Source organism: Podarcis melisellensis (assembly GCF_964234715.1).
Source record: "Podarcis melisellensis genome assembly, chromosome: 13".
Taxonomy (NCBI): domain Eukaryota; kingdom Metazoa; phylum Chordata; class Lepidosauria; order Squamata; family Lacertidae; genus Podarcis; species Podarcis melisellensis.
Window position 1 is genome coordinate 29,556,269 of NC_138545.1, and position 13,425 is coordinate 29,569,693.

The 13,425-nt window shown below is 50.1% G+C and overlaps 1 protein-coding gene across 1 annotated transcript; it reads right to left on the reverse strand.

Moving 5' to 3' along the window:
* Positions 1-313: 313 nt before the first annotated feature.
* On the reverse strand, positions 314-13,184 carry NR1D1 (nuclear receptor subfamily 1 group D member 1). The gene is made up of 8 exons (XM_081886251.1): positions 12,490-13,184; positions 6,305-6,655; positions 5,924-6,012; positions 4,977-5,121; positions 3,816-4,426; positions 2,317-2,502; positions 1,555-1,765; positions 314-786 (listed from the first exon to the last, which is right to left on the reverse strand). The coding sequence occupies exons 1-8, from the start codon at positions 13,157-13,159 to the stop codon at positions 587-589; spliced, it is 2,463 nt and encodes an 820-aa protein (XP_081742377.1). The 5' UTR covers positions 13,160-13,184; the 3' UTR covers positions 314-586.
* Positions 13,185-13,425: the final 241 nt, after the last annotated feature.

The following is a 13,425-nucleotide window of genomic DNA, read 5'->3' on the forward strand; positions in this document are numbered from 1 at the left end:
TAGGAGTAGGACAAAATATGTGGGTGCCACACCAATGGAAACATATGGTTTTCCCTTAAACCGCCATCTTGCCATACTTAACCCCTGGCAAAATAAGTGAGACAGGACAGCCACCATTTTAAGCACCACAATTCACTTCTGGCTTGCGGTGGCCAGCCAATGTCTCCCTTGTGTATAGAGCTCCAATCGTCGCCTCTCTCTAGCCGCGGCAACTGGTTAACCCCAAACCTCCACCAAACCTTCCCTCCCGATTCAGGAGAAGAGCGGGGGCAGACACACAAGGCGAACTCGGGAAGAACGTGGATCCAGGCCATTTTGGTTTTCAATATATTATTCCCGTGTGGCCAGTGCCACAGCAGGGAAGAATGCCGGTTCTATTCACACAACTCCAATATACAGAGAGATATTTACAAAAGGCGGCTTGAGCCGCTTGCTTCTGAGCAGGTGGGGACAGCAGCTCCTATGCCGGTATAAATATAGTTTGCTGGGTCCAGGCCCAGAGAGAGCAGTCTGGTTAGTGCAACAACGCAGGGAGGTCAAGACAAGAGGGTGGTCCAGTAGTTATGTGCAAGGTCCTCCCTGTCTTCTACTGAGCATCAATGCGGAAGGAGAGCAGCTTCTCAGAGTGCATGTTGTTGAGGGTGCGCAGGTCGGGAAGCTTCAGCAGCAGCTTGGTGAAACGTGACGTTTCCTGGGGGTGGTTTTTGAGGACGAGGGCTCTCAGGGCACGGATAAGCATCTCCTGCAGCTGCTCCACTGATCCTGGGTTCTCAATGCCTGAACGATCTGCACAAGAGAGGAACAGGCAGTCAGTAACATGTAAAGAGCAGCGTGCCCAGCACAACAGACACACCTGCCTGGTTTTCAGGTCTCTGATCTATCAAACTACGTTTTCAGCCTCCCACAAGGTCACAGATTGCCTGGAGCCCAAGGAGCAGTGGTGCCAAAACCTGACATGTAAAAGATCCCAATCTCCTTGGAGCTCTGAATTATTTTTATTAAGAATCGTTCTCTCTTAAAGCACCACCACTGTTCATAGCATTTTGCAAGGTAACATGAGGAAAAAGAGACAGATCCCCACTTCAAGGAGTTTATACTCCCAAGTTTGAACAATGGGGAAACGAGGAGCTGAGGCAAAGGTGTCAGAGGAGAAATATGAAGATATGTAGTTAATTTAGGGGTTTGCTGTGGTTGCAGGGTGTTGGTGTTTCAAGGGTGGAGGTTCAGACTAAAGCAGTAAGATGAAGGCTTCAAGGAAAGGAAGATTTCCAAAGGAGGAAGCAGGGAGAGCAAGGGAGACTACTGTGGATATTCTGGGAGAAGGTGCCAGGCATAAGGAGCAGAAAGGGGGAAAGGTGTTGAATTGTGTAGGTGTGTGCCTGGGTAGCCAAGGATGGTAGAGTAGGAGGCTTGAAGACCTTAGGACACAGGTGAAACAAGGACAGAAAAACACAATGGATGGGTGTGACTGGAGAGCTTCAAGGAAAGGTAAGGACAAGGAAGCTTGTGATCCATGACTGCGATTCCCGCCTGCTCATGCTCAAGGACACCCACCTGCAGAGATCAGCACCACAGCCGTGAAGAGGCCAAGCTCTTCTTCAGAGAGTCCCAAGGCTCCAAGCTTCTCGCTGAACTCGAACATGGATGTCAGCAGGTCGCCCATCCCCATCCCCCACAGCTCCTCAAGGCTGTACTTGGTGCGACTCATGAATGTCACTGTCTGTTCCTTAACGTTGAAGAGGGATGCAAACCGAACCATCAGCACCTGAGGAAATGGTAGGAGAGACCTGTTAGAACACATCTGTGCCCACGCAACACAGTCAAATGCCATCTGTATTCTTCCGAGTAACAATGCACACTAGCTTTGAAAGAAGTGGGACTTCCTCTGAGAGAACTTAGTTAGGTTCAACTGCAAGGTTGTTATTTTTCTTCTTAAGAACCAAAACAAACTGACAAGTTCTCAGAAAGATTTTCACTTCTTCCCTTTGGGGTTTTTGAGTATGTCTGGGATCCAGCCTCCCAAAAGCAGATTACACCCCTTTAATTACTCCTAATGTCTTTATGTTTCAAAATGACGCCAGCAAATAATGTACTTCATGCATTCTCATTATTATATATGGATAAATAAGGGTGTAGATTTGAGTTGCAGGATTTTAAAACAATCATGTCTCCCCATTATTTTCACCAGTCTGCAGAATTAACCAATATTTAATGGATAAATATTATTCTCCCACTTTTATCAGCCTTTGCTACATACATAAAATCGGTAACTGTTAACTAGCAAGGGTCTGAAGTAGTGGATAGAGATAATCCTACCTCAAATGTGCCAGCTTTGAGTAAGGAGACCTGGTCATGCTGCGTGAGCTCCCGGAAACCAGGGATGTGCTTTGCAAATTCCACAACCTCTCGTACAGCAGGTGTGAAGCTCATGGAGAAATCTTCCCAAATCTCCTGGCCTGTACGGCCACTGCGACCATGTGGATGACAATTCATAGGACACGCCTGTTGGGATGCGGAAAAAATGAGACATGTTAGATGAAGAGTAGAGGGCTGGAATCAGAATCAATGGAACCAGTTGCAAGCCCACATAATCACTGAGAATTGAGGACCCTTTGCCAATCTGTTGCCTTCCAATGCTTTGTAATATAAGTCCCATTAGCCCCAGGGAGTTTTAGTCCAGGTTAACAGGTGGAATAGAAGCTTCTAAACTTCCTTCTTTTGCTGCTCTTGTGCATTTGATGCCACTACCCCCAGCCATAAGGAATGAGGTGTTCCTTTGCAGAATAACCAGACAGACTGAGCTAATACTGACTTCTAGCCTGACAATACGTAGGAGTTAAGTTTCATACATGAAACTCCATAATCTAACTGCAGTAGTTAACATCCCACCCATTGAAAACAGACTAAAAGAGAACGCCACCAGATTGACTTTTCAAGTCAGGATTGAATTCAACACTACCTGAGCTAAGCAAATCTTGTAGGCTAAGTCTTTGCTTTAAGGCAGGAACAGAAGACCTGTGGCCCTCCAGATCCTGTTGGGACTACAACCCCCACAATCCTGGGCTATTGGCCATGCTAGCTGGAGCTGATGGGAGTTGGAGTTCAACAACATCTGGAGGTGCCACAGGTTCCCTACGCCTGGCTGCTGAATACTTCCTAACTGATATTCCTTCGTTAATAGACTGAATTTTCACATGCATAACCATAAATGAAGCTACAGTGAAATGTTGAACATATTATTAAGAAATATTGATTGCTTTTCACTGAAAGCTCCAATATATACATGATGGAACGTGGCTGAGAAAAAGCTCATTTTGTGAGCCAAAGAATGTAAGAGATACAAAATATGTACAAGGAGCCACCTATCCCTGAATAACGCAAGTAGCACAGGCCCAACCCAACTGTGACTCAGGTGGCAGGTTAAAATCAGGGCTTTCATCAGCCGGAACTCTCCAGAACTTGGTTCCGGCACCTTTCAGGTGGGAGCCATGGTCCTTATAAGGAAGGTGTTCGTGGCAAGTTCCAGCACCCCTTTTCCTAGAAAAATAGCACTGGTTAAAATATATCCAAATGGCTGAGATGGTGGTGGTGAATATCCAAAATCGTAGCAATACAGTGGCTACGACTAGTGAAGCTCCCGGTTCAAATCTCATCTGATTTACCTCAGGCAAAAGCCAGGGGTTTTCCTTCTCGGATATTAAAACAAGCTGGCTATATAATAGCTAGAGAAAAGGCAGCTGGAAGCTGAACTGGATAAGCCTTGGCTGGCAAATGAGAGAGCACCTTGGGTGCCGTGAGGAGGATGTGACACTCACCAAGAGGATATCTCTGGGCTCGCCTTGCTGGGGGCAGCCTTGGCCGACTGAGGGATCTGTCTCCCCAGAGGGGTAGCCGGAGGGGCAAAACCGATGGCCGTTGATGTTGTTCTGGTGGCATGTGTTGCTTGGGGCAGAGCCAGAGTTCCAGTTGTCGTTTTGGTGGCAGGGCCCGTTGCCGTGGTAGCCACTGGACAGCCAGTTGCTCTCCCAACTCAGAGAGTTCTCGCTCCCCGCGGGAGCCAGGGGCCCTGCGGCCAGTTTGTCGTGGGCATAAACAAAAATCTCCTTGTGGGCCTTGGACACCTGCGAGATGACGTCTTCCATGACTTCACCGGGGCTCGGGGAGCGGGGCGGCGTCAGCTGCTGGGAGAACTGGGCGAAGCAAGGAGACGGCTGGGGAGGCGAGGCCGCGTGCTGCTGTGGGGATCGTGGCGCCAGCTGCGGCTGGTGGCACAGAAGGGGGCTGGCGGGCTGCTGGTGCCCCGTCGACAAGCCCTCGGGCTGGCACTGTGCACTGAGCTGGTTATTAGCCATGTTGTTCATAGCGCTCTGCATCTCCGCCAGCATGCGTTGTTTCTCGCGCTTGGGGATGCGGCCGAAACGGACAGCTGTAGGGGAAGAAAAACGGGGTGTGTGTCAAGGGTCAGTACGGCACCTGAGGATATCACGTTTCCGAGCACAATTCAAAGTGTTGGTGCTGACCTTTAAAAACCCCTATATGGCCTCAGCCCAGTATACTTGAAGGAGTTTTTCCACCCCCATCGTTCGACCCGGACACTGAGGTCCAGCGCCAAGGGCCTTCTGGTGGTTCCCTCCCTGCAAGAAGTGAAACTAAAGGGAACCAGGCAGAGGGCCTTCTTGGTAGTGGCGCCCGCCGTGTGGAACGCCCTCCCACCAGATGTCAAGGAAATATACAACTATCTGACTTTTAGAAGACATCCGAAGGCGGCCCTGTACAGGGAAATTTTTAACAGTTGATGTTTAATTGTGTGTTGGGAGCCACCCAGAGTGGCCGGAGAAACCCAATCAGATGGGCATCATATAAATATAATAAATTATTATTGTTATTATTCCACAAAGCAGAATCCTAAAGAAACAAAGCCTGCAAGGGGTAAATAAAAAGTCAAATCTCCAACCCTGGCATGGCAGGGAACTCACCATCGCGAGACATGCCAACTCCCAGACACTTCTTGAAGCGGCACTGCTGGCAACGATTCCGGTTGATGCGGACAATGTTGCAGGTTTCGTTCTTTAGGCACTTTTTGTATTGGATGTTTTGCTGAATGCTGCGCCGGAAGAAACCCTGACAAAGAGGGAGGGAGAGCAAATTAGCACTTAGGCCTAACGAGCGAGCAGCTGTACCCAAACCCAAACCGAGAGCGGCTGCTTTTCAGCCCAGTTCCCTTGAGGCTGTGAGCTGGAGGCTGAAGACTTGAACTGGAAGCAGAACCAGCAGAAGGCGACTGCTCATCCACTGAGCAGGCAAGGGCAGAGAAGGCCGGGCTCCCAGTTTTAGTTATATTAGGCCCACCTGGCCAGCCCAGAGGCATGGTAAACACCTGCCAACCACAGAGGAAGGGCCCCAGCATGCAGAAAGCCCCAATCTCAAGCCCTGGCATCTCCAGGTAAGGCTAACCCTGGAGAGCTGCTGCCAGTCTGTGTAGACAATACTGGATAGATGGACCAATCACTGTGACTCTGTATAAGGCAGCTTCCTATGTTCCCAGAGGCCAATGCAACCCACTTCCATTCCCTTCTGAACCTGAGGAGCGTTCTGAGGCCTGAACAGACATAGTCCTAAGGGGTGCTAGCTCAAGCAGCGGAGGCACAGTCTTTGCAGGCCAGTGGCTGCATGCTGCTGTAGTCCCTACTGGTCAAGGCGGTGGTGCAACCACCTGAGCTGGCTTGCTCTCCCAGCACAAGGCTGTGTTGCAGGGCTTAAATCCCCGTCTCCCACATCTCGCTTAAGCTCCACTGCCCCGTACCAGCATGGGAAAATGAGGGTTTTTCCTGTGTGGAGCTGCAAAATATCTCGGCGGTGGGCCTCGATCCAACCCCTTCCAGCTTTCGTCAGCCAAATAAAAAGGCCAGAGAGAGATGCTCACCTTGCAGCCTTCGCAAGCATGGACACCGTAATGGAACCCAGACGCCACATCTCCGCAGACTTTACACAAGAGGACCATCCCATTCAGCTCTGGAAGGAGAAAAGAGGAAGAGGGGCTGTGAGACTCCATACACAAAGGCTGGATTTTTTTGGCTGCTTGGTTGCTACTCCCCAACCAACTCTTTGGGGGGGGGAACCCTAGAGGCCTACAGTGCAGCCTTTGAAGAACCCAGGAGGAATTGTGGCTGGCAGAAAGGGCCAAACTGACCCGGGGAAGGTGGGCCTGGAGTTTGGGCTTGGACTAAATCTGCTGGCATAGTTGGCTGGACCCGCAAACACCCCAGGGCTTCCCACCCGTGCCCAACTTCGCATCCGCACTCACTTGTGATGCTGCTGCTGGTGCTTTTGGCAGGGGAGATGCGCCTCCCGTCATCCATGGCCACTTGCAGCCCCACAGGGGAGCCTCCAGAGCTGTAGGAAGAGGATGATGACGACGAAGAGGAGGAGGAGGAGGAAGGGGAAGCATCATCCCGGAGCCCAGTGGAGCTGGTCCCATACAGGCGCCCCGAGTCTTGCACCAGAGACCCGGTGGGCGAAGGTGGGAAGTAGCTGGGAAAGTTGGGTTGCGAGGACAGCTGGCAGCTGCCGTTGGAGCTGTCGCTGCCACACAGAGAGACGGGGCTGGTGCGGCTTGGAGAAGACCCGTTGGAGCCAATGTAGCTGATGACGCCACCTGTAGAGGGTTAAAAAAAGGAAGAGGGTTGAGAATCCCACCTCACTACAGCCATCGGTGTCCAGCTGCCCCAACTGATTGATTGTGTTGCGCAACTTGAAGACATCATGTTGGAAACCTCGAGTTTCCTTCAAAGAAGAGCAAGTATCTGGACCTCACTGTGGCGGATGATATCCCGACCACACAGCTGCACCCTAAAGAGGCATTTGCAAAGGCAAGCAGATGTTTCGGTAGCCAAGAAAGGCAGCAGGTTTCAACCGGGGCAAAGTAGAACGAGAGAGAGAGAGAGCCTCTGAGAACCTTCCTATGTTGTAACCAAGTTAGGTCTGTTGTGTTTTGAAACTGTGAATCCCTAGAGCCGGACAGCGTTGGAAAAAAGGTAGTCTGGAGTAGTTGGATGCTTTCTACAGTTCTGGTTGTCTCCGAAAAGAAAGAAGACTATGGCAAAGCTAGGAAAGTATTGTTTTTTTAAGGGCTGCAAAGCACTAGAAGTTGTAACTGCATTAAAAAGAACAGAGCCCACCTGCAGGCTTGCGCTCTAAGAGAAAAACAAGACCATTGCAAAGGCAGAAGGGAAGCAGGGAGAGAAGAGGCAGGAATCAGAAGGCTGGGGAGAGCGCAAAGAAATGGGGCCCAGAGCAGCTGAAGAAAGGTTTGGGCATTTGGGGGCCTTTTATTTTAAGCTTTGTAAAAAGGACTACTAAAGTGGGAGATGGCAGAGGGTTATAAAATTAGAAGGAGGGTAGAGAGGAGAAAAGTTTTCTCCCATAATGCTAACAGAGAGCAAATGTGATGTAAGTATTGCTTCAGAGAGCAACTACTCAGGCTAGTGAGCCAAGCTCCATGAAGCAGAGATAGCACAACAAACATACATATCCAGCACATTTGAGCTAAAATTCATTTCCTGTTCCAAATATAGGATTTCTTTTTTTAAAAAACTTTTTTTTTGCAGGAACAGTACCACAACTACCCTTCCCCGAGTCAAATGTACTAGGTGATATTCCATAAGAAAACCTCCTAACTGCATTGCTGGATCAAACGAAGGTGTTTCTAGTCCTGCGCTCTATTTCCTAGCAAGTACTCCCGAGAGAGACCCCATTTGCTCTCCACATTGTGCCCTTATATGCAAAGGGGTGCTGTCTCCAACCATGGACAAGAAGGAAGTGGTAATTTACTGTGAACATGTGAGTTCTCAAAGGCACAAGATGGGAGAGGGGAAACCCTGGAACACTAGAGGAGTGATAGGTTAGGGGTGAAAGTAAACCTACTTGTGAGCAAAACACGACAGAGAGCGAGAACAAAGCTGCCCCGGTATGTGGGAGCTGACTCTTCCCAGCACACACCTGATAAAAGGTTTGCAAAGTCCAACCCCACATTACTGGCCAGTTTCAAGCTCTGAGCTGGTCTTGCCAAAATTCTTCCCTTGCAATCCAGCTCTCTCTCTCTCTCTCTCCCAGCTTTCAGTTGTTGACCTAAATCTCAGAGCTGCAAAAGGAAAAAACACCAAGTGAGTGATGCAGCGAGTGGAGAGGGAGGGAGAAGGCGTGCGGCCAAGAAATTGTTGAAAATTGGGTGGAAGCCAAAAAAGCCATCATACACCCCACCCTGGAAGCTGGGGGGAGGTGGGTAAGCTGGGAAGGGCCGAATACTCCAGCCTGGAGATGGCTTGGGTTTTTGTTTTTTTCTACAGAAGAACTACCACTGCTCCAGGCTTTGTAGCTGGGCTACATGCCAGTGGCCAAAGTGCTGTAGGAAAAGCCTCAAGCAAAGTAAAAACAAAGCCATCCGTGCCAGAGGGATTATAAACAAGGTCACGTGTGGAAGACACGTTCAGTGCCCAGGCAGGCCTTTAACAACAAGCAGGGAGCCTTTATCTTGTTGACTGGTTACCATCAGCTAATGACCTTCCTTGCGTGTGGCCCAAACACCTGGGACTGGTTGCTTAGCAGACATTAAAAGGAATCAGGACAAATAAAGCTGTAAATGGAGTTTCTCCCTTTCCCCCTTGTCAGGGATAGGAAATAGAGCTGGATAATGATCCAAGTCAATTTCTGCCAGCAATCCAAACAGTACACACACACACACACAAGAAGTGAACAAAGGATAAGCAATTGATTAAAATTAAAATTTAGCAGCCATGCTTTGGATGGAGCTCTTGTCCTGTGGGACCACAGATCCCCTTCTACCACTTTTCGCTAAGGGTCCAGGGCAAGCTGCTCAGGTCAAACACTTGTGATGACCGCCTTGCTCTTCTGCACACAGGAGAACTTTGCAATCCTGCCAAAATTAGGGCAAAGCTGGAGCTCAGTGACAAAGCGCCAACAGATGTGCCAGAAGCAACTCCACTCACTTTGGTGCCTATTCTAATCACGTGCCGTTCATACATCTCCCAATATATCTCAAATACTGTGCAACAGTTTGGCAGCTTATTAAAAGCAGGCTGTCCTTTCCTCTGCAGAACAAACACTTAACCAGGAGAATCATCAAGGGCAAATAAGGGTAGGGATATTTCAAGCAGGCACCTTGATTTGAACTTGGGGTGCAGAGGCCCAAGAGCCAGCCCAACATCTGGCTTGCTAGAGAAGCAGTGATCATCCTGTCTGGGTTTTGAGCATGACCTTGTTAGTAATCTCTTCCTCAATGCTGATGATGGTGGTTGTTTTTCTTCCTTACTAGTAGCCTCTCCTAGATTACTTCACTTTCCTTATTTAAAAGGCGAGAAGCAGAGTTTCCAAATCGAGCAATTCAGGATGGGAAGGGTGGCGCAGGGAATCCTGCGAAGGAGGAAGGTATGCAAATCTTGCCGCCTTCTTCCCTCCCGGCTTGGAGTCCCTAGCTTCCGTGCGGCTATTAAATGCAGGTTGCGTCAGGGAGATGACTGCCCCAAGTGGGTCAGGGAGGATAAATAGAACTTGCTAGAAGGCACAGTGGGGGTGGAAGTTATGTGCGGACCAAGTTGGCAATCTTCCAGATGGGCGTGAAAAAAAGGGAAAGGCGTATCTCGTCCGTTTGCAATGTGTCTTGTCAGTCTTCTCGAGGCAAGGAGCCAGGAGTGGCTGGAGACACATGTGGCATCACTAAGTAAGCACACGTGGTCCTTGACACAAGGCCACATGCTACCTGTTTGCTCACCCCAAAGGGGAGGACACCTGATGCAAAAGGGAGGCAGGGGGAAACCTGCAGCAAAAGTATCACTGAAGGTCCATATGCAAGCACCACCAAAAATAAAATTTAGGGCGGCTGAGCTCAAAACCAACAAGGTCAATCAAAGGGAAAGGGATTTCCATCACCCAGATCCCTGAACCACCTTGGGCCCACTAACTTACTAACCCAGCAATGGAATCACAACTAACATGGTAGGTGTACATACAAGAGATGGAAAAAACCAAGCCCCTAGATCTTAAAAAAAAAAATACCCTTAAAACCCACGCAATGGGGGTTGCTATTCTATGAGGTCTTATTTGGGGGGAATGACACACTGAACTCACTGGGACTTATTTCTGAGTAAATATGCTTAGAACTGGGCAGAATGGCAATCAAGCCACATGGCTCTGGGAGACTTTCCCATCTTCTAACATAGGCAACTCCCGACCCCACAAATCCTACCCCACTTGAAAGTGTTGAAACCCCAACCACCAGATCTTTAAAAAGGAATTATCCCACTGCTAACCCACAGCAAATGCGGAAAGCCTTTTCTCATTCCTAAACACTTTCTCCTTTAAGGGAACCTTAAGACCTTATTATTGGATTAGACAAATACCATTCACTTAAACCGCCCAAGGTGCATTTTATAATATAGTTCCATTGTTAATACTTAATCAGTATCTACATCTAACAGAAATACAAATGTAGTATACACCAAAGCAAAGACCACAGGGGAAAAAATATTTGTGCCACCCAGACTTTAAAATACTGGAAGCTTTTGGGTCCCCCACTATTCCTCTTCAGGCTGGAATGACTCCTCTGTAACTAGAACATTCATTTCCAGCATTTAAACACTAGTCAGAGAACATAAAGGTGGGGTTTTGGTATTTTTGTTACTTCCCTATTTTCTATCCAATGCTGTGAAAACACATGTGCACCAATAAATATTGCCTACTTTCCACCACAAAAGAAAGGCACTCTGTATATGCACTGAGGCAAACTGTTTGGGGCACAAATGGAAGGCAATCTGCACATGCACTAAGGAACACGTGACCTTACACGATTTCCTTTTTCTTTTTCCTGAGAAAACTTTACGCTTTAATTGGCCGGGTGCAAGGCTGCAAGCTTTGCTGCCACTGAGCAAGCAGTAGCAAAGTGATCTGGCAGATGGGCGTCAAAACAGTAAGAGAAGCCTGATTTTTCCAGCCAAAGAAGACACGCCAGGACGCAAAGACTGGTGAACGTGAGTGATTCGCCCACTCGGTTCTCATGCTCCCTTAAGTTGCCCGTCCAAGACTTTCGCACTCCCAAAAGACCCATGAGGGTTACCTCCCGAGGGCTGAATAACTAGGAGGCGAGATCGGAAGACTGGCAAGTCGGCCAGTTCACCTCCACGTGTCCCACTTGCACGTTGCCCGCTTCTATCCCGGATTCACCCATCACGCTTTGCCCTGCCCCCTGCCCGCCCATTGGTTCCCATTTCCCCTCCCTGGCAAGGGATGGTCCATCCTTCAGCCGCGCCCTCTACGGCGAACTCGGAACGTTCGAGCTTCCCGGATGGTGACGTAGCTCCAGGGGAGGCGTATCTAATGAGCTAATGGGGCGAGCTCAGCCAATGGGAGGCGACCGGGGGCGGGGCCGATAGGGAAAACAAACGTTGCACGTGGCTGAGCCGGGTAAGGGGACACGTGAGAGGATGAATGGGAAAGCTTGAAGGGGGAATCCCAGGAAGGGTGGGATTCCGAAGCGGGGTGCGGGTGCTAGTAGTGTGATTCCAAAACAGTGGGGGTGGGGGGGGGGGAAGAGAAATCCCTATAACCAATAAGGGATCATCAATTTGGAGGGGGGGCAATATCAGAAGGAGATCTCCGGGCATCCCTTCCCCTTCCGAGGCTTCCTCCCAAGAAAACACAAGGTATGTGATGCTCACAGTGGAAGCAAGGCAGCCCCGATCCTCTCTCCTACAACTGCTCTAATCCCACCCCCCCCAAAGGACAAGGTAGGGCGTCGCCTGCCGCTACTGGTAGCCCAGGCAAGACATTTGACTCTGCTCCCTCCCCCCACAAGGAGAAGGAAGGTTGACCTCTTTCCCTGAAACTGACACCTATAACTCCTTTCCCTTGCTCCCCTTGTCACCGATCCACCCTCCCCCAGGAGGAAACTACAGCAGAATGATGAGAAATCAAACTTTCCTAATTGGGTTGGGGGGGTGAAATAGAGAAGTCTGATGGGCTAAAAGAACGGGGGCAGGTAATAGGGGCACTCTTGTTCCTCCCAATTCCAAAACCCAGCACCTCTCTTCCTTGTGATTTGGGGGGTGCATTCAGGTAGGATCCTGAATGCTACATACAGTATGAGACTCGAAGGTTGTTTGCACACTTCGTATCTCTGTATCAGCAATTGCGGTATTTAGGGTGGGGAGATACGCTGCTTGGGAACTCAATGCCGCCGCCGCCACCACCCCAACTCCAGCAGACGCCCCACGAATAGCTGCAGGAGCGCTGGGTAGCAGGAGGACTGCTCCCTTCACTGCAGGTGCACGCGAAAGAGGCTGAAGCGCCAGACCTCTGCGACGGGAGGTCACCGCGAAGGGGAGGCTATGGGGCAAGTTTTAGGAGGGAGAATAGCATTGCATGACCCGTTCCCTCAAGACAGGGTCAGCCTCAAGAAGCCAGCCGCGAGAGGCTTACCTGGGGCGTTGTTGTTCGTATCCAAAGTGGCCATCCTGTTCAGTTGACAGCCGTCATTCATGTCGAGCGAAGAAGCGAGCCGAGATTCCGTAGGCGAGGAAGGAGCGAGGGGGAGCGAGAGGCTGCCCCTTTCCCCTCCTCGGACTTCTTCTGGTCCCCCCAAAGTTATGCTGCAAAAGCGGCTGGGAACCCAGTCAGCTTGCACTGAACGCTGGTGGGAATGTGCCCTTTTAAAAATTGCCTTTAAAAGATTATATTTGCACTGAGAGCCGCAGTGCAAAAGTCGAAAGAGCGCGAGAGCGGCTGAGTCTGTGGGATACCTCGCAGCAGCCCGGGAGCTCCACTCTGCTGCTGCCTCTCCCTTTGCCTGCAAAATTCTACTCTGCCAGGGTTCACTCACTCCCTGGTCTCCCTCTCTGCCTGCGGCTGCGCAGATGCCAGCACGCGGCACTGGAGCATCCACCATGTGACTCCTAGGGAGAGCCTCGTGCCCCAGTGACACACTTTTTGCTGCTGCAGCAGCCGCCACAGCAGGCACATTGCGCTCGGCTTCTTCGCTAGTAGAGCGCAAGGGTTGCCGGGAGTTGTAGTTCGCATGGACAGAGTCGTGCCTCCCCCCTCCCCCCGCTTTATGCGCGTGCGTGCGGGTATCTCTCTGTGTCTGCTGCATTCCTAAGGAGTGACTTCTCTCTCTGTCTCTCAGCTTTCCCTGAGAGATCAAAAGAGGTTGAGGCTTAAAACACACACAGAGGAAGGGGTGGGGGAATATCCCTGAAAAACGTGATGCTTTAACGTGATGTTTGGAAAGAACCTAGTTCCTTTTGAGCCACAGCTGGCTGCCAATTTAGAGCTTGGCAAAGGGTCGTGCAGGAACGGGAAAGAGGCGGGGGTGGGGAAAAGAAAGATTCAGTGTTTTTCAAAATAAGAGTGGATTCC

Coding starts and splice junctions, on each gene's coding strand:
- NR1D1 (XM_081886251.1), bottom strand. CDS start 13,159: ATGCAGCAGACACAGAGAGATACCCGCACGCACGCGCATAAAGCGGGG. Junction 4,427..4,976: donor AGTTGGCATGTCTCGCGATG/GTGAGTTCCCTG, acceptor CTTCCCCTACAG/CTGTCCGTTTCGGCCGCATC. Junction 787..1,554: donor TGTGGTGCTGATCTCTGCAG/GTGGGTGTCCTT, acceptor TCTCTTGTGCAG/ATCGTTCAGGCATTGAGAAC.